At 33.7% G+C, this 24,263-nt stretch overlaps 1 protein-coding gene across 17 annotated transcripts in view; it reads right to left on the reverse strand.

Annotated features, from left to right (window-relative positions):
* The window catches only part of tbc1d1 (TBC1 (tre-2/USP6, BUB2, cdc16) domain family, member 1), a 119,688-nt gene that overhangs the window by 50,697 nt on the left and 44,728 nt on the right, over nt 1-24,263 (reverse strand). For all 17 annotated transcript variants that reach the window (XR_012405831.1, XM_073950080.1, XM_073950072.1 and 14 more), the window contains 5 exons: nt 13,634-13,927; nt 10,912-11,103; nt 5,333-5,422; nt 4,142-4,246; nt 3,597-3,729 (listed from right to left, as the gene is read on the reverse strand). Coding sequence is in view for 12 of the 17 variants with exons in the window: in XM_073950080.1 (XP_073806181.1) it covers nt 3,597-3,729; nt 4,142-4,246; nt 5,333-5,422; nt 10,912-11,103; nt 13,634-13,927 (814 nt within the window). In the remaining 5 variants the exon portion in view is untranslated. The remainder of the gene's footprint in view (nt 1-3,596; nt 3,730-4,141; nt 4,247-5,332; nt 5,423-10,911; nt 11,104-13,633; nt 13,928-24,263) is intronic.

Genomic DNA, 24,263 nt, shown 5'->3' on the forward strand with positions numbered 1-24,263 from the left:
TTTTTGTTATTCTGATATGATTACAGTCAGTTTTGGGGAATTTACTTTGAAAAAGTTATTAATTGCTAAGTATTTACTAACAATTACTAGTATATGCCTCCTTAAAATTGGATATATATTACTTTTTCTAATTATCTTGTCAGAAAAAAAGTAATCCAATACCACAATAAGTAATTTAATTACCTGACTCCATACTAGTGGTGTAACAGATCACAAATCTCACGGTTCGGATCACATTATGTTTTTGTTTAGTCACGGATCGGACCATTTTTCGGATCAGCCAAAAAGTGGAAGAGACAGACAAATGTCATTTGCTTTACATTTATTACAAAACAAATAAAAAAATAATAACCTGAATAAAAATAAATTGTAAAATATTCAGTACTGTGAAAATTCACTGTCACTGCTAATGTTGCTGATGACGCTAAACTTAAAAATCTAACATTATAATTTGTACACCCCATATTTATTTTTAGTCTAATTTTTAAGAAATGATTCAGTTATTCATTTATAAAACTTCATGTTTCGTTGCAAGATGTATCATTTTTGAAGAATTATACAGGGACATATTTTTGATGGCTGGTTATAGCCACCTATTAGTTAAATAATGTAATTGCTGCCTACAACTTTCAATTTTGAGCGTCAAGTTAAATGCATATGACTGTGATTGTAATCTTACCATAAACATCAGTGGTTATATCTAAATTATAAACTGTTATCCCAGTACCTTTGTGTTATTTGACCGTTTGTAATGTCATAACTAACTCAAAAGACCGAAGACTCAACCTCTTCATTGATTTTTGGGTTTTCAAGGCAGCGATTCAAAGATCGATAAACATATGCAAGTCCCCATCATTTGTAATTTATGTTGCGTGGGTGTTGAGATCCCGATCTTTTCTGATTATGATAATGATTAATCGTGCAGCTTGCACCAAATGCATTAATGCAGGCTAAACAAGTAGTGACAGAAAACACCTCCAATAACCTAAGAAACACACCACATCCCGAATAACCTACAGCAACTTCTTCCGTCATCATTATAATTTACAGAAAAGCTTAAATGCTTTCATACATGTAATTTAAATGACGCGAGAGGCAATCTCTCTGCGATTGTTAAAAATGTGGGATTAATCTAACAGTAAAATAAAATCTAGTAAGTAATCCGTGGGTTACTTGTGTTCCGAACCGTGGGTTGTAATCTCTTTGAATCACGGCTCAACTGTGATCCAATACACTCCACTCCATACTACTTGAACTCCCTAGAAATCTCAGCACGTATACAATAAAAACTTTATACATATTGTATAAAAAAGTTAAATGATTAGCAGTAGGGTTACACAATATATTGTTTTAGCACAGATATCACAATGTATCAATCTGCAATAGTCACACACATGTGATTTGCAGAGTCATCACAAGATTCAACCCTAAAACAGAGTGAATGATTTTCATTTGGATGTGTTTTTTTTTTTTTTAGACCTGTGACTGTGTACGATTTAAGCAAACTTAAACCAAGAGGTTATAAACCCCAAAATTAATTGTATGTAATTATTTATAGTTATACAATGAAGACTGTTCACTATATAGTCTTATTTTATCTGTTATTATTACATTTCTGTACCTCAAAATGTAAGATTCACAGAAAAGCATAAAATTAATGGATTTGTTCAATTGTCCTTTTGTATTTGTTGTATTGTACTTAATGCATATACACCTCTACAAAATATTCCCAATAAATGTAAAAATATGAATTAATCCTAAATAGAGTTATTTGAGATCTTGTGAAATTATATTCATATTGCAACATATATTGCAGACAAACTACATATCGCAATATAAGTTTTTTTCTAATATCGTGGAGCTTTAATTGGCAGTGAAAAATGTATCCCTTTTAAGCTGAAATATAATATTGGTTATGCTGCTACACTAAATAAAAAATTGTTGCAATTGTTGTTTGCTAGATTCAGCTCGGCGCAAGAGTTGTTTCAATGTTTTGCAGCAGAATGTTTAAATAGCAAATGCATCTGCGCCCGTAGGCGTTCTGGTCTAAAAAAGGAGGGGTGCATTGTTGGCGCGTTGCTATTTTGAAGAACTAAAATAGTCTGTTCAATAGACCAGCTTAGAGGAGGTTAAGTCCAGCGCAGAGCGTGTTAGCTGTGCGTCTCGCTTAAACATTGCTTAATACACACAGGATGTACAACAATACGCAAATATACTTTACAAATGAAATAGAATTAATGGATTAAAATATTACAAAAATTATTATTTTCTAGCCTACATAAATATAACAATCACTGCCTTCATGCCTCCTTCATCTTGGAGGGCTTTTTTAGTTTATTCATAACTATTTGCTATTGTATAATGTTATTATTAGTAGTAGTTTTATTATTACATGCATATTTATATTTGTTTTATTAAAAAGCAAGCTTAGATTTGCCCACCAGTCAAGTTTTAGACCATATGGGGCATAGCATGTGTATTTGAAAATAACTTTTTTTTAACACACTTCGTTATTATTGTTCATTTATTCATTTGCTGGAAATTAGAACTGAATTTAGAAATAGTTTTGAAACAAATCTTTGCGCTTAACAAATTAAATGAATCACGTATAGACTGATGTCTGTGCGTACAACACGTCTTCATGGAGGAGAGTGAAATTGAACGTAAAGAATGAGGAGGCTCATCTCTCATTCTTGCCTGTAGATGGTCTGTTTAACAGTTTTCTTGCTAGTGAAGTGCTCTGTTTTTCCACCTACAAATTCGGTCATGTAAATAGCAAATGCGTTATGCAACGACGCAACTGACTCTTAAAGGGAATGAGAGATGAGGCTCTAATTGGTTTATTCTCAAAACACACCTATAACTCATTAAAAGAATAAGCTCAACCCTATAAGACCATGCGCCATGGCGCAAAGTGGATTTTTCCGTCCTTAAAATAGCAAAAGTGGATTCAAACACACCCTTAATTATTTTGCGCCCTAAGCTTTGGACTTTGCAGCAAGATCGGTAAAATAGAGCCCTAAATTTGATCATCCATTCCATTCACCGACAAGACTGACTAATTCAGCTTTGCCTCATTTATGAAAGCATTTCTACTTTTGCTGCATGTTCTGCTCAAATAAAGCAGTCTTGGTGAATATAATTCACAAAGCATCTTACAAAAAAATGCAACATTTTGAATGATTTTGAGTACATGTTTTTTCCTATATAAAGTAGAATATGCCTAATTTTATGAAAGATGAAAGAGTCACTTTCATTCAAAAAAGCACAAATCTATTTGCATACACGGAGAACCAACAACTATAGACCATTTTAAGACATGTAAACAATAACAATGAGTTACGGCAGCTGTTTTAATGTTAGGATATTATTCAATTGTCTCTTGTTATAAATAGTTTGACAACAATTAGGAAATGTTTATGGGCCAGTGACACCACCACATTGAAATGGTCAATATCCCAAATGAATTGATATGTGTGCTCTCTAGAACTTTATCAGGATGTCAGATGAGTGCATGACATACATTAGAAGTCCAGGCTGATGCATGGGTCAAACATGACAGAGTTGAGTGAAATGACAAACAGTAGACGTCTCACCCTCTATTCTGTCACAGAGTTTGTGCAGCTGCTGCAGGGGACAGCCGTCACACTGCTGACTCTGGGTCCTGCTGTTCTGCTGGAGAGCGGCCACAGAGAACGCCTGCTTCAAAGTCAACATGATCTCATCCACCTGAACATGAAGAACACAGCAGCTCTGAGCTAAAACTTTTGAAAGAAAGGGTTAATAGCACCCCGTGGAATATTCTATTTAATTACCATCATAAATCCCATAATGTAGTGAATCCTTGTTTGAAACAAGCCAGATGCATTTGTTTCACTATATGAAGGATCATAACTTACTGATTCAAAATATTTTTGTATGCCATTAGTAGCTGTATTTTGTGATTTGCGGTTTGTATTTTGTACAACACAAAATGTGCATTGTCCTCATAGTGCAAATGGAAACACTGTACTGTATTTTCATCCTGACTTAACGAAAAAGAAAAGATAGAACAGAACACATTCTTCTGTCCTCTTTAAAGGATCTGTTCCGAATGTTCTTCGGATGGAAACAATGTTTTCATCTTATCCATGGTTCTCACCAGAGCCTCGTTCGCACACTGGAAAACATAGCAAACAAACTGGCAGCCTCCGCATTCAACCGACTCCCTGCATATGAAGCCGAAGTGGTCCACGTGACGAATTCCCTAAAGAGAGAAAGAGAAAGTCAATGGAATAAAAGAGTCAAGAGGCCACTTCTAATCCCCCTAGGCATAATTGCACTACTTAACTGGGTTCAGTATTTATTTGCATGTTTTAGAAATAGCTGTCTAATGTATGGAAGATTATTTCTGGTGCTACATAAACAAAAATAACTGTGACCTTTTTTAAACTCAAAGTTGTTGTTTTCTTGCAATTGTAACTTCACAGTTTAATGCAATGTCGAGTTTACATCCAGCAAGTTTTTTTCAGAATTCTGTGCTAAAAATACATATAGTGTGTTATAATTATTTATATAGTTAATCAATTAATTAATGTAAGTCATGATTGTGAAATTCAGACATATTTTTAGAATTATTAAGATTTATTTAAGATTACTAAGATAATTATTTAAAATTATATAAATATCTCCCTATATATATATATATATATATATATATATATATATATATATATATATATATATATTTATTTATTTATTATGAATAGTTTATATATATATATATATATATATATATATTTATTTATTTATTTATTTATTTATATATATATATATATATATATATATATATATATATATATATATATATATATATATATATATATATATATATTGTTTAATTTATTTATAAAATTATATAGCAAAAAAAAAAACGTATGATACAAAATACAAAAAAAAATTATAAATATTATTTAATATTATAAAATATAAATGTCCTCAAACCTCTTAATGGTAGTACTAGTGTATATGACCAAAATCACAGTAGCTCATATTGGTAATATTGTAAACTATCCCCTAATCTGCTGCAGTGCCTGATTTGGCATATGTGTTTAGATCATAAGAAGCCATATTTGATTAAGAATATTTACAAAACATGTCTGAACAAGTGCAGAGACAAAGGGCTGATTTCTTTTCAGTGTTCATTCATTTATGTTTATTATGTCATGACTTCATCGAACGAGATGTCTTGCTCAATCTTGCCTGACAGATATGATTTCTATTTTTTTGTCACAAAGAACACATAAAATATAATTAAACTGCCACAACAACAGCTTGCCAAAACATGACAGACCTGAGAACAGAAGGAAATCTCTCTGAAGCTCTTCTCTATGGCCACTTTCTTAGTGTCAGGACTCACGAGAAAGATCTGAGATCGCCCAATCTGCAACAGACAGACACATATTTATAAATTAGTGCATGTGTGTAATGAAGGAGAATGTAATTCTTCTAAATATACTGTATGCATGCATGTTTATTAAAGCTGTTAATGATAGCTCTTCCTTGGATGCTGACCAAATGATGTCAGAGCTGAGGCTATTTTACTGAGTAAACATCATATATGAAATTCAAATCACTCTGTGTGAGTGTGTGTGTGATGGGATTTACCAGTTGACCAAGCACATATTTGTTCTGTGAGACTAAACCACAGCGCAACCACTATATTATTTGAGCAGACTCCAGTGTTTCTCTCTAGTACTACAGATGATATCATAACTTCATCGCTTTAAAACACTCAGCATTCATTCACACAGGAAATTCATTGAAGAGCAGACAAGATAATAAACCATTGTCCTGAATCCTGATGCTTATTTTCTTTGTTTCCCCTGAACAGCTGACTACACGTTATTTGATACAGACATAAAAGTTGCAGCAACAAGCTTCTTTTTAGCTTCACAAGAAAGGCAAGATTTAATTCTAAAATAAAAGCCTAAAGTTACATTTAGTTTTTTTGCCAATTGCTGAACATGAGGGCCAAAGGAAAAGGAGTCATCTAATAAGATTCCAAGATACCTGTACTGGGACTCAAATTCGATCTCAAAACCTTGAGAAGTAGTAATTTTTTGTAAAAGACTTTGATATAGTAAAAGACTTTGATGCATTTGCAGTGCTTCCCACACACATTTTTCTTGGGCGGGCCGCCCAGGTAGTGTATATTAACAACTGGTTAAGTATATTTAGTCACACGTTTTTTTTTTTTTTTTGTTTTGTACTATTATTATCATCCTTTTACACTTTTTTGTATTTGCCCAATATAACCAAACATCCATGATCAATTAAGTAGTGGAAAATCTTATCTCAACCCATTTCGTGTGTGCGTGTGAACTGTCAACACTCCCACAGGTAATCTGACATGTTCTGCAGACCCACAGAGACCTTTTTGGGACATGCTGACAAACCGGAGATTCTAAAGCTCTTAAAATGTCCAGGATTCGACTTTTGCTTTTGCTTTCTAAAGCTGTCATTATGTGTTTTTGCATTACCCTTTTATTTTAGCCTACTTTTATTTGGCTTCGCAGCGGACAGGATGCACAGTCGCAAGAGAAACATAAAATAGTTCATTCTTTAATTTAAAGCTGCAAAATATAAACCATTAGTAATGGTAATTCAACACATTTGCCTTATTTAAATAATCTACACATTTAAATCTTGTAATTTTTAGAGATATTGTCTGCTTTTATTCCTTTTTTCTGTCATTTATTTCTCATTTGCTGTATATTTTATTAATTTGATGATGTCAATATATTATAATATTTTGTATATATCTCAAATGCTTTGGCATTCAAGTTTTCTTTAAACTTGAAAGAAAGAGATTTGAAAGAAGCAGATTTGACCTGATTTGACCTGTCCTTGGGTGCACATGGCTCCTGAATGGCTCCTCCATTATAAGTTTCAGATGGTATGATAACCTTGGATAAAAATACCATGGTTTCACGGTATTGAGTTCTTTTTAAATGTCTGGGTAAAAAAACAACAACTTTTTTACACCTATTGAACAAAGTATATTTAATTAAACATGTATAATATTTAGAGACAGTAAACATGTCAGGGTAAATAATTTAAATAAATAATTGACTTCTTCTCTTTTTTTTTATTAAAAAAAAATTTTTTTTTAAAAACCCTTACATATACCTTTGGAACGATATAACAAAAAATTCTAGCCATTTAAAATTGTGACTTTTCCAAACCGTGATAAACCTTGAAACCGGTTATCATCCCATGCCTACTGCTGAATAGCATTAAAGAGAGATATAGACTTCTTTTTCATTTTAACAGTCTTTTTACTTTAACCCATTGAAAAGAAACAGTGTATAACTGTCATAATTAATAAAATATTGTTTTTTATTATTGGACAAATATTAAATAACGCTTTGTTTGTCGCATAGAGTTAACTATTTATGTGATGTGGGTAAATGGTGTTTCAATCCAGCCACCTCTGCAAGTATATTTCAAACCTTTCTAACTGATTGTTTTTGACTTAGAAAACAACTGTAGGTTTTGTCTTGTTAGCATTTAAAACTAGTTTTTAAAGTAAACAAGTTATGATGAACAACATATAACCAGGCTGTAAGTGTGGTCGTATTATCATTATACAAGTATATAACCGTATCTTCAACGTAGAAATAAAAGTTTGACATTTTGATCAATGATATTTATATAAAAATACAATAAAAAGAAGAGGTCCTTCTACCAAACCCTGTGGTACACCTTTAGCTACATTCAATACTTTTATACAAACATAAATAAATTACATAAATAAATAAAATACACACATTTTTTATGACTTCTTTCCTAACGAAAGACCTAACAAACAGAAGCAGAATAAAGTGACAAAAATGCAATTCCATAACACTGGTGGTGCTGTTGAAGGTGTCATTATTGCTATGTAATTTCCTGCAGAGGAGCTGACAGCTTCCTGTCAGCCAGAGAAACAGGAAGTGCTACACAGATTTGACTAACATTGTGTTTGGCTTTAAGCAAGAAATAACACAGCACAATCCACATTTTAATTAGAAGTGGCACAGTCCCAGCTGGGCCAGTTGGCCTTTCTGTGTGGAGTTTGCATGTTCTCCCCATGTTCATGTGGGTTTTCTCTGGGTACTCCAGTCCAAAGACATGCGCTATAGGCGAATTGAAGAAACTAAATTTGGCCATAGTGTATGAGTGTGTTTGTACAGGGAAACACCAATACACTCACGCATTCAGTGTTGCAGCTAGAATGACATCCACTGTGTAAAATTTATGGCAGAATAGTAGGCAATTCATTCCGCTGTGGAGACCCCTAATAAATAAGAGACTAAGCCGAAAAAAAAAGAATTATTGAATTAGATTTAAACTATAGCAGCATAGAAAGTACACTTTATTTGGAAAATGAGGGATATATAATTAAAATGATTGTGGGTTGTTCTAATATTGTTATGTTATGCAACAATATCCATTCAGTTTAAGCGTGATTCATGTGTCCACACTCTGAATACATGCCATTGTGGGAATACAGATTTGCGTGAACCAAAGCAGTGTCTATTTTAGCACAAAATTGTTTAATGTGAATCTAATGTGCCTCAGGCTACAACACTGACATGCCATCTCACCCTCCACTTAGCGGAAAGAAAAGCAAAGTTCAAAGAGAAAGAGAAACAGAGAGAGAGAGAGAGATCACATAAGGATCTTAAAGAACGTGATTGGTGTCTCATTGTCTGAATGCGAAACAAAAATGACTAAAAAAAAAGACTTCACATTTACAAATCTGCACAAATACCCTAATCATTCAAGCTTTAAATATGTGATTGAATGCCATTGTTAACACCATTAACCGATAAAACAATACCACAGACCAAGTTGCTCTGGTTTTACTATTTATAGTAACGAGGTATAATATTTTTAATAAAAATTGTAGAAATTATTACACAGAACATTTTCAGGCTTTGAAATAATAATCAGGGCTTTTAAAAAAAACACTTTCCATTATTAGTATACCAACTAAATACAAAAACACCAACTCTGATATGTGACTAACAATAAAAAAAACGTACAAAAACATTATTTATTATTATTATTTGTACCATTATTATTATTATTTATAACATTATTATTATTGTTTGGTTTCCATATGGTTTTTGTGTTTGGAGAAAGGGCATGTCTGATTTAGGTTTCACAAGATGCGTTAGAACTTCAGTTGGAATCATTGAAAGTACAAAATGAATCTTTCAGCACTTCAACGCTTTGTTGCTTATGAGGACAAACATTTGCAACCAGTGCACAATTCAGTCAGCGAGAGCACAGACTCAACACATTTAACCCTTTTGTATTGTTCAAATTAACTATTCTTTTGTTATGCTAGTGGTTGTTTTTGCCCCATTGTCTTCCATTATTCTGACATTTTTGATTGCAAAGCCATGACACCATATGATTGTCTTGATTGTTAGAAGACAAAAATTAAATTTTTAATTTTTAATTGTTGATCATTAGCTGGCACCTTTAACCCTTTAGATAGGACTGTGCAAAAAAGTGTATGACTTTTACATGGAGTTCTATATAGTGAACAGCAAATTTTAGTGTGTGCATAAATACACTTATTTTGATTACTTTTGATTATGTTCTCTCAACTTTCAACTGTTACTACACTCTTAAACACTCACACTCACTTTACTCCATATAAATGCCAGAAACTTAAGCTTTTTTGCACTGCAACTGTTAATCAATAGTAGAAAATTGAACATTTTACCTCTTCCAAAGAAAGAAAACCACCAACAATCAAGAAAACATAATAAAATTGTGTCATGGCTTTGTAATCAAAATATATTGTTATTATGGAAGTCAATTGGGCCAAAAACAGCCCCCAGCATAACAAAAGGTTAGTCGATTTGTGAGTGTATTGTTGAGTTTTTAAAAAACTTTTTCCTAAAACATGTGTCAAAACAAGATGTCACTAAAATCATTCCATTTTGCTGAAACACAGAGAAAGTTGTGGCCAATGAGTGTCTATCAGGCTAGTTTGTATGTTGTCTTTCAGATGTCGCTTGTTGTTAAAGCCAAATTGCTCAGTTAATTAATCAGTTAATGAGATCAATCGAATTTTATGAAAATGTATCGAGTCACAGAATGTCATTAATGCCCAATACCAATCTCACATGATCAATTTGAGCATGCCTAATGTCAACACAAGTATGAAGAATGCTGAACTTCCACACACTTACCAATTTACAACTACTACAAGTCACAGTGACAACACCAAAGAAAGTGCACTTTAAGATGTTTACTGTATCTGCACGCTGTATATCAACAGAGAACTGCTTTAAAAGCCTTTAGGAGACGTTCAAACTGGATTCTGAAGGACCTCCAGGCCAATTTTGTGTTTATTGACATGTTCATGTAACATAAATATAACATTTAGGAGAACCATAATATAATTCCAAAATTGGCAGTTTCTCATGAGCAAAGACACTGAGCTCCTTTAGGTCTGGTATTGGATTATGTGGGTAATGTGCCAACACAGAGATTTAATAAGGAAAGCAGATTTCGCATTACAAAGATCCATTTGAAACAAAGCTACAGAATGCTTATAATGTCAGTAAACTACCTCATGATAAGCAACATATCACAATGCAAACATTGAGAAAACAGTTTGTTTATTTATTACCTGATTTGTAAGAATGAAAATATTAAATGTGTGTGTGTGTGTGTAATATATATATATATATATATATATATATATATATATATATATATATATATATATAAATATATAAATATATATATATATGCAAAAAGAATCATCATATAAGGTATGATTATATCACCTTTGATTCTGTTGTTTATGCTGGTGCATGTGTGAGGGCTGTGTGTGTGTGTGTGTGTGTGTGTATCACTAACTGTAAACAGCATGGTTCTGTTCTCCTGTAGACTGGTAGGTTGAACGCCAGTGGCTCCGTCTGCTGCCCGTCGCTGGAGCTCCGGTGAGAGGCCGTTCTCATCCAATGCCTGCAGAAATGGAAAACTTTGATCTCTTTTAAAAAACAAAGGTCGCTTTCCTCCTCCATCACCCTCATTTGTTCCATTCACCACCTAGAAAAGTGAATCAAAAGTATCTGTTAATATAAATAATCATGTTATAAAAATGATTTTGTTAAAAAGTAAAAATTTACAAACACTTGCGTTTTACTTTGCTTCACTGCACAACACATCCTTAAATTTAACAGAATCCAGAATAAAGGGAAGTAAAATATCTATGCTAGATTATAATAACAACACTTATTATGAGCATCAATAATAAACAAACATATTCAAAGTGAAATTGAAACTACCAGCATGTTGTAAATGGGCTACACAAAAACTGTCACTCTCATCTGGCACCAATACATGCTGACTTTAATTTCCAAGTCACTCGATTATAAAATCACAGCATGTGGTAAAGAAACAAAAACAAAACAAAACAAAACAAAAAAAGAATAAAGGAAACTAAACAAAAAAAACTAAACAAAACCACAAAACATTAGTGCTAGGCAAAGATTAAATGCGATTAATAAGTAAAATCTTTGTTTTGACATGATATGCGAGTGTACTTTTTATATATTTATTATGTATATGTAATACACACATACATATAAACAAAACTATAAAAGAAAAATGTTAGACACACATATATATTTAAATTTATTAGGGGTGTGAACCTACACTGGTCTCATGGTACGGTTACGATTATCATGTCATCGATTTGGTTAAATTTGATATCTCGGTGCATCACAATGGATTGACAATGCTTTCAATACACAATTATATTTTTTTCTTCTCAACACAACAATTCTTAAATTAAAATGTTTAAATACATTTATACAGTATATTACTTTTAATATAAGAACTGCAGTAAACTGTAGATTAGCTTGTAGCAAATAAGCAAATAAACTAATGGAAATAATATGCTGCTTGTTAAGCATTGTTGAGCGTGTTCTTACATCCCCATGATTGGTATGTGTTCACAGGATCAACAGGAAGGGCTGTGATTGGCTCTAAAACTATCAACGCTGTTCACCGATGAGTTACGCGAACAATAAAGAATGGGTGGTAGCAGTAAATATGCGCATAATAAAGCGCACATCAGCTATCACAGCTGATCCATGATAGGCAACATAAAGAAAACTCACTCTACAGTAGCGTTGTGTTGAAAGACTGTCCAGAAAACTCACTAGCAGTGAATTATGCAAAATTGTCTGTTTTTTAAGTAGTTGGAGCATTTTATTTACTTGTCCTCGCCTTGTTCGAATACTATTCTACCGCGACATGAAATATGTGCATAAGAGATAAATGACGTCAGCACATAATAACCCGGTGATGATCTATTAATGAACCGAAACCGAATTGTCCATGTCTGCATCGCGGTGCATCAAAGAAACAATTATTTTTGACACCCCTAAAATTTAAATATATTATGTATTATATACATGCATTTTAAATATCTAAACATAACTAAACATTTTCTCAAATATATGCATGCATGTGTGAAATATTATTTATACATACATAATAAATACATAGCAAAAACACTTATATTATATTAAAAACTATATAATATAATATAATATAATATAATATAATATAATATAATATAATATAATGTAATATAATATAATATAATATAATATAATATAATATAATATAATATAATATAATATAATATAATATAATATAATATAATATAATATAATATAGGACAACGCGGTGGCGCAGTGTGTAGCACGTTCGCCTCACAGCAAGAAGGTCACTGGTTGAGTCTCGGCTGGGTCAGTTGACGTTTCTGTGTGAAGTTTGCATGTTCTCCCCGTGTTCGCGTGGGCTTCCTCTGGGTGCAACGGTTTCCCCTACAAGTCCAAAGACATGCGGTACAGGTATTGGGTATGTTACAATTGACTGTAGTGTATGAGTGTGTATGTGAGTGTGTATGTGTTTCCCAGAGATGGGTTGCAGTTGGAAGGGCATCTGCTGCGTAAAAACATATGCTGGATAAGTTAGCGGTTCATTCCGCTGTGGCGACCCCGAATTATTGAAGGGACTAAGCCCAAAAGAAAATTAATAAATGAATAATACAACATAATAAAATACAATATAATAAAATAAGGTGACGTAGTGGCACAGTAGGTAGTGCTGTCGCCTCACAGCAAGAAGGTCGCTGGTCCGAGCCTCGGCTGGGTCAGTTGGCATTTCTGTGTGGAGTTTGCATGTTCTTCCTCGTGTTTGCCTAAGTTTCCTCCGGGTGCTCCGTTTTCTCCCACAGTCCAAAGACATGCGGTACAGGTGAATTGGGTTGGCTAAATTGTCCGTAGTGTTTGTGTGTGAATTAGTGTGTCTGGATATTTCCCAGAGATGGGTTGCAGCTGGAAGGGCATCCACTGTGTAAAACATATGCTAGATAAGTTGGCAGTTCAATGCGCTGTCGCAACCCCAGATTAATAAAGGGACTAAAGCCGAAAAGAAAATAAATGAATGAATGAATGAATAATAAAATAAATGTTTTAAATGTAAGATGTTGACATGCCAAATGTAAGATGTTCACAATCTAGTACTGTGTTCATACATTAAATAAATACGTAAATACTGTAACCTGATTGAGTGAAAACGCCCGCCTGATGCCCGCTGCAAGTGAGCCTGTAACACTGACACGTCCAAACTTCTCTATACACTCATCTATTAGTGCAGGAGGTGCTTTCTTATGGGCCACCACCACTCGCCCGCAGAACAACACCTCAAACTTTTTAGCGAAGGCTGTGGCTGCATCAGCTGCTGTTGCCGTGGAGCTGGAGGCATCTGATTGACCGTTGCTAGGCAGTGATGGAGTGTCTTCTTGCCGGGCAGAGCTTTTGCCAGCCTGTCTGAGAGTGCTGATGATCTCTGGAACCTGGAGAACAGATGCAAAAGTGAGAGAGAAAGAATGAGGTCATGCAAGTGACGCAAACTACACCTACATACAGTACATCATGAAAATATTCAGTTAGCCATTTCAGTCAGACATACTCAAAAAAATAAGTTATTTAATGGCATCTATCAATGACAGAAAAACCATGAATGTCACTTGAGCATTACTTGTGGAAAAATTCTTCAGTGGAAACTTTTTCAGTCATTTTACATGAAAATATGCCAAAAGCAAACGTTTCATTTGTGTTCACGTGTTACACATGTTCCATGACTAGCATGTGATTGAAGCACAGGAGATGCATATTTGACACTTTTTTTCTGTAAAGGAAGATTTGAGAGGCGCCTAAAAACTCTTTATGCAGTAAAATCCAATAATGACCAGTAATTATATCCATTGTATCCAGAATTCAACCTGTTATGCTTTGGAAAGTAAACATTTGGGAAATTGCGTATCAGAGCTAAAGATCTTTGCATGAACCTGACAGGACCGTGCTTAATTTCTATTATTTTAGACTGAGTCAGGATGGGCTTGGGGTCCGGCTTGCGTGGTGCATGTGATGTATTTTGATTAACACGAGAAAATAATCAAATAGTTTGTTACAATGTCAAAACTAGGGATGCTCATTTCGGTTAATTTTGCTAACCGACAACCGCCGCTCATTAATCGGTTATTAACGGTTAACTGGTCAGATTACTATTCATTTTATATTAAACAAATTGACGTGTCTATTTTGTGTCTGACACATTAAATATTGCATAAAATACTGATTTATTTTTATATGCTAGCATATTAATAATAGAACAATACAACAGAGCATTTTCACGCACCTGCAGTGTTTAGCACAGAAGAACAGAATAAACTAAATAAAATGAATAAAATAAATAGGACTGCCCTAAATTATTTTCCACTTAAATAATTAATTTATATTACAAATCGAAAACACTGACTGATTATTTTTAATGCCGGCATAGGCTGTTTTTTTCCAATCATATTTTTGTCTTCCGTCAAATAAAATAGCAGACTTCTTCAAATCACTTGCTCCACGGAAAATATGCATTTATTTGCTTGTATTATTATAATCACAAAACCTTTTTACATTTTTTTTAGAAATCATTATTTTAAAGATTGTAATATTTAATAATATTATGATATTCAAGATTTGTAAATTCATACAGCTCTGGTTAACTTAAAACAGCGATTAGACCTTCAGAGCGGCAATAATGCGTCCTGAAGTAAAGCGAAACGGCTATAAACTCCAGCATGATATATATGCAGTGATTATATGCAAAGTCATACTTTATCTATAAATAAAGTATAACTATAGAAACTGTGTTCATCTTAACTGAAAGCTTCTGCGTGTTTGCTGACCTCACGCATCGCGCACCTGTCAGTCAGTCAGTCAGTCAGCACCTAACCCCAAAGGATTAAACAATAGAGCACAGCACTATACGGTTACAAAAAAGTTTGCGCTGTTATAATCCACTTACCTTTTAATACGTTTTGATGAGATTATAATCCGCTATTAAAAACAACAACAACAATAACTGAATGTTTTGAATGGGTAATGTAGCCGTGGCGGGATGCATTTTGTTCCCCGCCATGGAAGAATGTAGCGGAAACCAAGCTCTTTAAAAGTTCTCTGTAGTTGTCTTGACAACACAAACTGCTGCTCTGGGATGAGCCGCGTGCAAAAGATGCCCCTTTTAACGCAAAGGTGCATTCAATCGGCCCCTTATGTAGCCAAACTAAAAATATATAAAATAATAATTTTAATCGTTTAACTGATAGCATTAATCGGTCACAAACGCACCCTTTCGGTTAACGGTTAATCAATTATTTTGAGCATCCCTAGTCAAAACCCATCCCTGCAAAGGAGAAACAAATGATGACGGAGTAGTCAAAAAGAGTTAATTTTGCGGAGTGGGAAAATGTACAGCAAGCTGACAGGGAAAATGACGAGGTCACTCGCTACATTGAAACCGATGTCATGAGAAATGAAATGGATGTTCTTGGCTTGGAAGACGAACAAACAATCGTACCCAAAACTTGCAAAATTAGCCAGATCAGTATGCATCCTGGCCAGAAGCAGCAGCAGTGAAAGGGTGTTCGGTGCTACTGGACGCACCATCAATGAGCACAATTCAAAAAATGTTCCTCTACAAAAACACGTTTACAAGGCCTAATCTTGGTGAGTAAAGAATATTCAAATTATAAATAAATATGAATCCAATCATAAAAGCATAATGTAGACAGTATATAGGCTAGTGTTGTTATTCTTTTATCATTCAGCTTCTGTCGCCTTAAGACCTGATTGTGAAGAGAAGTGGCAAAACAAATCCTGCAGAGTCTTTATCTTAATTTAGTTTTTGCCAAATACCCGTCATAATTTAGAATTTATTTGAATTTAATTTGTTAAGAAACACCTATTTTTATTGGGGCATTGGCCGATTTAAAGGCTAAGTGTATGTACCTATAGGCCTATTTGGAGTGCTGAGATTTGTTACGATGTTACAGAGGATTTATTTAATTTCTTTGTTCCAACTTCTAAGTGGCCTATACCCTTGTTATGAATACATTTCTTTAAAACACATATAAAAGAATGATTCTTGTAAAAAGGTTAAAAAAAAAAAAAAGCTGTGTGCCGCATATGCACATCTGAATAATGTCTGGCTGTAAACAGGTTCTTTTAAAAGCTGTCAATCAAACTGCACTTGTCGGGCTGGGGCATAATTCTGTCGGGCCTAACTTTTATGGCCCGATTACAGCTCTAATCTGTGCAGCATCTTAAAGTAAAAACATCTCATTCCTGCAGTCAGTTTTTTTTATATTAATCAAACTAACATTAATATTAATCACTCATTCTTCTCTTGACTGAATAGCTATATAGGTTACTGTAGCTCAATAACAGCTAACAGCTATTTCATTTATACATTGATGATACTGTATGTTTTTTTTGTGTATTATATACATGAAAAACCTAAAAAGCATTTTTTATATCATTCTTGATATATTGTATTCATAATTTTGTATTATATTTGTATACTTGTAGTTTTTTTTTCTTTTGTTTGTTTTTACTTGACAGTGCTTTTATTACTGAACATATACCGAGCCGTACCAAAACTGTGACCTTAAAACAAAAACAGAAAGGTGAAAAGTCTGTGTTGTTGCACTCCTAATATATACCTATAAAAAGTAGAAACAGTAAAATAAACAGTTTGAGAAAAGCATAAAAGCTTTATAGCTGCAAATTCAGAAGCTCTAACTGTACAAGTGATGAAAATATAATTTCAGAACCTTCAATTATATTATCATAAGGGAAATCTGAGTGCAAATGTTACTCCTCCAGTGGAGTGTTCAGATCTTATAACATTAATAGTGCTATGCTGGGACAGAAACTACTGCAGACTTGCCCGAAACCACATCTTGCAAAACACTACCACATTTAGTTGAGACAGAGCTGAGATACATGACAGAAGAACAATAAACTCACACCGTCATTTCCTCATGATGTTCTTAGCAGTAGGGAAATACAAATATTTTACACTGAAACTATGCTAGAGACAAGATGACTTAATTGGTGCACTTTTATTTACATTGTGAATCGTTTACTCTGATGTAAACAGCGAAATTAGCGAATTTATGTATATTTGATGATAAGCAAATAAGCAGCTCTAGTAATCTAAGTGAATGCAGGAGAAATGGGAAGGAATAATGAGAGGTTTTGTTTAGGCCCTAAGGTTGAGTTGCTCCCTGTCAGCACTGGCAAAACATGTGTGCCTTAAACTCTGCAGTGCATGAAGTTGCAGATTAATCAGAGTGCCTAAAATGTTTATGCTGACCACTGTCCACCATCAAAAGTGGCTACATTGAACAATAATAGACCCCAGCTAACGATTATTTTGATAATCTATGAGTTGGGTGATTATTAATCTGATTAATATAATATAAACTTTTTAAAATGTTACGCTTTGCTTATTATAACTATAAAAAAACACAAATCAGGGTATTATTTATGCATAAAAGTATCCTTAAAACATTTTAGACATGTTAAATCTTAAATGAAAAACAAATTGGTTTTGAAGAGTGAAACATCTCTAAATATGCAAAATATATATTAAAAAAGCAAAGCAAGTGTTGTGCTCCTACTAAATTCATATTATAAAATTAGGACATAAACATGCTGACAATAACGCATAAAGCAACAACATTTGATCAAATATCAAAATAATAAATGAACTAACTAGCAACATTTTTTTATCAGCATGTTATAAGCATTTAAAAGCACTTAAACCAGTGTTTCTCAACCACGTTCCTGGAGGACCACCAACACTACATGTTTTGGATGTCTCCTTTGTCTGTCACACCCATTACAGGTCTTCCTGCTAATGAGCTGATGATCTGAATCAGGTGTGTTTCGTTAAGGAGACGTGGAAAATGTGCTGAGATGGTGGTCCTTCAGGAACATGGTTGAGAAACACTGACTTAAACTATACAATTTTGACAAATAGCATGCAGGTTACGGTCTTCTGAGAGGCATTTAATGTAAAATTCTCCCATGCCATGGAGTTCTATGGGTGCACTGCGCAAACAGCTTTGTATCTTGTTGTCAAGCTCCTCAATCATGAGAGGAGCCCGGATGACAATGAATTTTAATTATCGATAACTACAGATTTTATTGAATGGTTGTTGCAGCAATATTATAAATACACAATAGTCATTATTGTTTATAGCCCCTCCAAAAGACTATGGCTTATAAGACAAAATAAGCCAGTATGAGATTCTGACGATATGATAACCTTGGATAAAAATATCACGATTTCACATTATCACGATATTGTGCTCACTGCTCTAAAATATATTCTTTTTAAATGTCTGGGTAAAAATCAAATACTTTTTAAACTTTTTTTAAAACAATATATTTTATTTTTTGAAAGATTTATGATGTTTTGGAACAGTAAACATGTCAGGCTTAGGCTACATAATATAAACTTCTGCTGACTTCATTAGAGTCAAAAACACAGATTTCTTTACAATTTAAAACAGTATCTTTAGATAAAAAATGTAAATAAAAAAATCTTACACATACCTTAGGAACAGTATTACAAAAAGTTTTGGCAGTTTTAAAACCTTGACTTTTCCAAACCGTGTTATACATTAAAAACGGTTATTATCCCATGCCTATAAGACAATGGCGTTGTTTTCATAAGACCATCACAGAGAGACTTTAAATCACTTTCCTGAATTTTTTCCTTCACTGTTCCACACTGGTGGAACGATCTTCCCAATCCCACATGAACTACTGATACATTAATGACATTCAAACCGCTACTGAAAAGTCATCTCTTCTACGAGCACCCGAATATATCCCAATAATTCAGTCAAGCATACAAAATCAGCACTAGTACAATACAATAGCAGCATATAAATATATAAAATGATCAATTTTTACTTTGCAAGTCAGCCAAAACAGTTTAATTGAGAAAAATAATTGTTTTATACGACCAAAGATTGCCTCGACAAGATGAACTACACAGCATGTTAACAGCTACAGAGAGTTGAGTTCCAACTAATAATTTAAGTTTAAAAATTACTATATTCCTATATCCCTTTGTGTAGTATTTGAACATTTTTGCTGGTTTTCCCATCTACCATAGTGTTCATGATGCATCATTAATTGGCCATATTAGAGGAACAGAACAATGGCACAGACTGAACCAAATGAAACTCTCATGTTTTGCTGATTATTGCTGTTTAAAATGATTATTGTCAGGTGATGGGCTGTAATAATCGATCGAACCAGGAAAAAAAAAAGATTTTTATATTGCTATACAATATCACAAATCAAGCAGAATAAAGAAAACCAGGATTTCCAGGGAAATAATCTTGACAACAAGTTTCATCTTGTTCATCTTGTTTCACAAGTTTATCTTGTTTGCTAAGTTTCATTCAAGTATATTTATCATAATTAACACTGCTCATAAATATCTTATTAAATTCCTACTAGTTAGCATCTTCTCTCTGATTTAGCAGCTTTCACACATTTTTTTTCATTCGTGTATGAATAGGCCTAGCATCATATGCAGAACATCCGATCCTAAAAAGCTGTTGTTTACATCTGAGTATCACCAATATGGCCGTGCATATGGGTAACTCACCAAATCATGACAGAACCCCAAACACTGTATTGACTTTCCATGTTTGGGCCGAGATGCATTATTGGATACCTGACTATCAGGAGTTCACATGTCTCCTCCTGATGCAAGAATATATCTGTGATTTGTACTTGGCTAAATGTGAACTTTGAACTGGAACACCACTTTGGCAACAGCTGATGAAATTTCACGAGAACACAAGAAAGCAAGTACAAACAAGTAAACATATTAAGACACGACTCATGCCTTAGTGGGTCAGCACAGTTTTAGAGGCATACAAACCAACAGCATATTATTATTAGGAAGGTCATAATATTTTGTCTCAAAGGTGTATTTATCTAGAGAATTGTTAAATTGCTTAGACTAAAGGGTAAAAGACCACTGTGGTCAAGAAGTCTAAAAAGTACAATAATGAACAAGATTACCTTAGGGCTTGGTTCCAACGATTTAGGATGTTTTTTTTCTGGTTCACTGGATGGAAATAACACATAATTTGATCTATCAATCCTGTCCATGAGACAAATTGTGCACAAGTATGCACAACAACAGAGTTACAGTTGCCAATTTGTCAAATTATGAATAAAAAGGCTTTTCCACATTAACAAAGAATTCCACCCCATACATTTTACTTCTTTAATACTAAAAACCATGAAAATACTGCAGCATTTACCACCAAAGACGAATATTCGCCAAAGTTGGCATTTTCACTTCAGATTGAATATGCCCTGGTTGATAATACACAATAAAGTAAATCCATCGTAATACAAGTATTCATAATTCTAAAGTTGAACTATTATGTTTTAGACATGTGCTTGTCATTTGTCACTGACAACATTAGTAGGCCCTTTTTTTTTACTGGTAAAATAAAACATATACAATGATCAGATTTCCTTTTGCATTATATTTAACATTATATAAGCTAAAGTAGGTTTACTGACCCAGTAAATGTGTATTTTTATTCACAACACTTTATGTTAGCTATGTATAATAAATATATATATATATATATATATATATATACATACACATGCAAATCATCGCTCCAAAATGATCGCTCAGTGCAACGTTATTTACAACTTTGCTTCTTGTTATTCACAGCCTAGAAGCAGGTTCTGTTACCTAAAGTAGACATTATTGGCGGACACGCACACATCCTCTGGGTAGAAACAAATTACGTGCGATTTCACAGCCACGAATACACATTCACATAAAGACATAATTTTTTTTTTTGGTGAATTATACCTTATAAATACAGTATAGTATGCGCCACTTTTAACACCATTTAAATGTGTCCATGTTGCTGAGCAATGTACATAAAACAATGTGAAGACTTGTACGACCGCCTTTACGCTTCTCTTCTGACCCTGAAAATAAAAATGGCTGAATCGCAGAGATGCTGAATTAAGATTATGTGCAGGGTCGAATTGAGATCGCAAACTTTTTTCGATTAATCATGCCCTACTTCAGATATTTTACCAAAAATCCTTATGAAAAATGCTGTAACTAATTTTGTTAAAGTTCTCACATTTCACTTCAAATATTTTGAGTCAATTTTGTATATTGTGTGTAAAGATTGAGAATTCTTTTAGTGACATTAAACTGGGAATGAGATTTACTTGGATAAATTTATTTTATAGTATGTTTGCAATAGAGCTGCTCGATATTAAGAAAATCTGACATCTGCAATATGTATTGCGATATGAATACAATATCACCAGATGGCTTACCAGCTCTATTCGAAAAAAATAATAATAATTAGGATTGATTCGGGTGATTTTCTAAGGGTGTTAATCACGCTTAAAAATAATTTAAAAATCGTGAACAAAAGCCTTACTTTGGTTAGTTCACTTGTTAGTCCAGTAGTTTGTTTTGTTTCTATGCTGTTAAAATGACTTTGACTTCAGGTGATTTATTGAATAGATCTCTGATTTTTACTTGGGTTGCATAGCAAACTTGCTTGGTAATTATTCTAATTATTAACTGTGTGTCTTCAAAAGATATGTTTTATGTAAAATCATTATTGTTTATGTCAAATGACCCGATTTTTGCTAAGCAAAGAAATTGCTTTTTTTTTTTTAGTTTTTTTTAGAGAAATTCAACAAAATTAGTTACAGCCCTTTTAATTGTGACATTAGTTTTGACACTAGTGCACATAAAATCAGCCTGAGGACACTAAATAGTGTACTGTTTTAGTAATGTTTATGTCCCTCAATGTACCATGCAAAAGGGGAAGTATTAAATTACAAACTAGAACCAGAATTGTGGTGGAACTAAATGTTGCAGATACCCAATGCAAATACATACACTCTTTAGCCATTAACAAGACACTTTTAACAGTGAAATAGAACTGAAGTAGCATTTTTTTTAAACATACACAAGTGCACTTGACTTGACAAACAGTAAATGCTTTGAAACTTTGCAGAAAAACGAATTCCTAATTCATTGAGAATGACAGAATGCTCAACCTTTACATAAAATGGATTGTTTATATAGAATAAATCATTTTTCTAATAATGGTTTTTGGAAAATATCTAAACTTGCTTGGTAATTTGTTTAATGCAGCATTGATTGTGTGTTTCAAACCTATACGAGTGATGTCCACCAGCTTCAATTCTTGCTAACTTGCATTTACAAAATTGTATTACATTATTCATCTGAGAAATTTAACAAAACTGGTTACAATATCTTTAACTGTGACACATACTATCCAAGGCTAGTTCACATGAAATCAGCCTTCCAGAAGGATTTAAGGGTACTATTTTAGAATGTTTATGGCCCTCGATAGACCATGCAAATTAGGGGCAGGGTTATGTGACAAAACAGAAATCAAAATTGTGGTGGAACTGCATAGTCTTCCTGGTCATATGCCTGTGCTTATTAGGCCTGAAGTATTTTTCTCAACGTTCGCTGTTTCTTCTGGGTTAGCCTGTTTTTTTTTTCTCTATGGACACTGCTGAAGTAGACGTCGACTTAGCTCCGCATGCCAGTGAATTAAAGATTTGATTAGTAGAAAAATATGGCTATAGCTAAATGCTGCAGCTGTCTGCAAACACACACTTTGTCAGGCCACTTGCACTGGCGTCTGATAGTGAAATAGAACTAAAGTAGCATTTAAAAAATACATTTCTTTTGAATAACAAGTAAATGGAGATGATGGAGTAAATATGTCGCAAAGACAAACAGCAGGATATGCTAAGCTATATGCTATATGTTGAGTTGGGATTGTAGTTGATCAGCACAACAGTTGTGAATATACGCAGTTTGTGGAGTCTTTGCAAAGTATAACCATAACAGAGTGAAAGTTTATCATTTGCATGTGTTTGAAAGGCATTTCAAGAGAGTTTAAAGCATTAAAGATGCAGTAGGTGATTGTCTTCAGAAACATTTTTTGTTGTGCTGGTTGAAAGTCTCTTCACAGTCCATTAATGATTTAATCTAATTAAATAGAGTCAGACTGACATCTCCCATAATTCTGATAAGCAGCTCAGACTGCAAATGTAGATTCGGACTTCTGCGTGTGCCCGTCTGCATAAGCGGCCGCGCGGTCATGAGACAGACCAGGAGAAATCAAATGCTGAATTGAAACTTTTAAAATCCTGAATCAATATTGGAGTTATTTTAGCACGCTGGAGGAAGGACGAGACCATGGCTGAAGTATTACTGTTAGACAGGTAATGTTCTGTTTTAAAACTATGTATAACTTATGTTAGATTGTGTTCTGTTATGAATGACCTATATGAACAGACATGTTGTTCAGCCACTGAAATCTCCCTGTGAAAGATTGATGTGATTATTTTCAGTTTCATAAGGACCTTTTACAGCATGGATAATGTAGATTTATATTTAGTTTAACAACAAACATCAGTAAATAGCGCTTTCCTGCTTTATTGAGCTGATGTTTCTTTTATATTCACATTGGGTCATTTTTGAACATTGACAGCTTTCCTATACTGTTTACCATGCTACTCTGAATATTCGCTCTGAAATAGCATGCAAGTGTGGATAAGTAATATATGTAATTCCTGCACGGCGCTGGCATTATCTAACTGGCGAATGACATGAACTAGTGGGTTGTCTGTCTGCTGTTGTGACGCGGTGCGCGCGCTCGCGATTTCAGGAAGTGTGGCTTTGAATCACAGTCCCTCCCTGCCGTCCAAAGATAATAT

This window comes from Danio rerio, chromosome 1, assembly GCF_049306965.1.
Source record: "Danio rerio strain Tuebingen ecotype United States chromosome 1, GRCz12tu, whole genome shotgun sequence".
Taxonomy (NCBI): domain Eukaryota; kingdom Metazoa; phylum Chordata; class Actinopteri; order Cypriniformes; family Danionidae; genus Danio; species Danio rerio.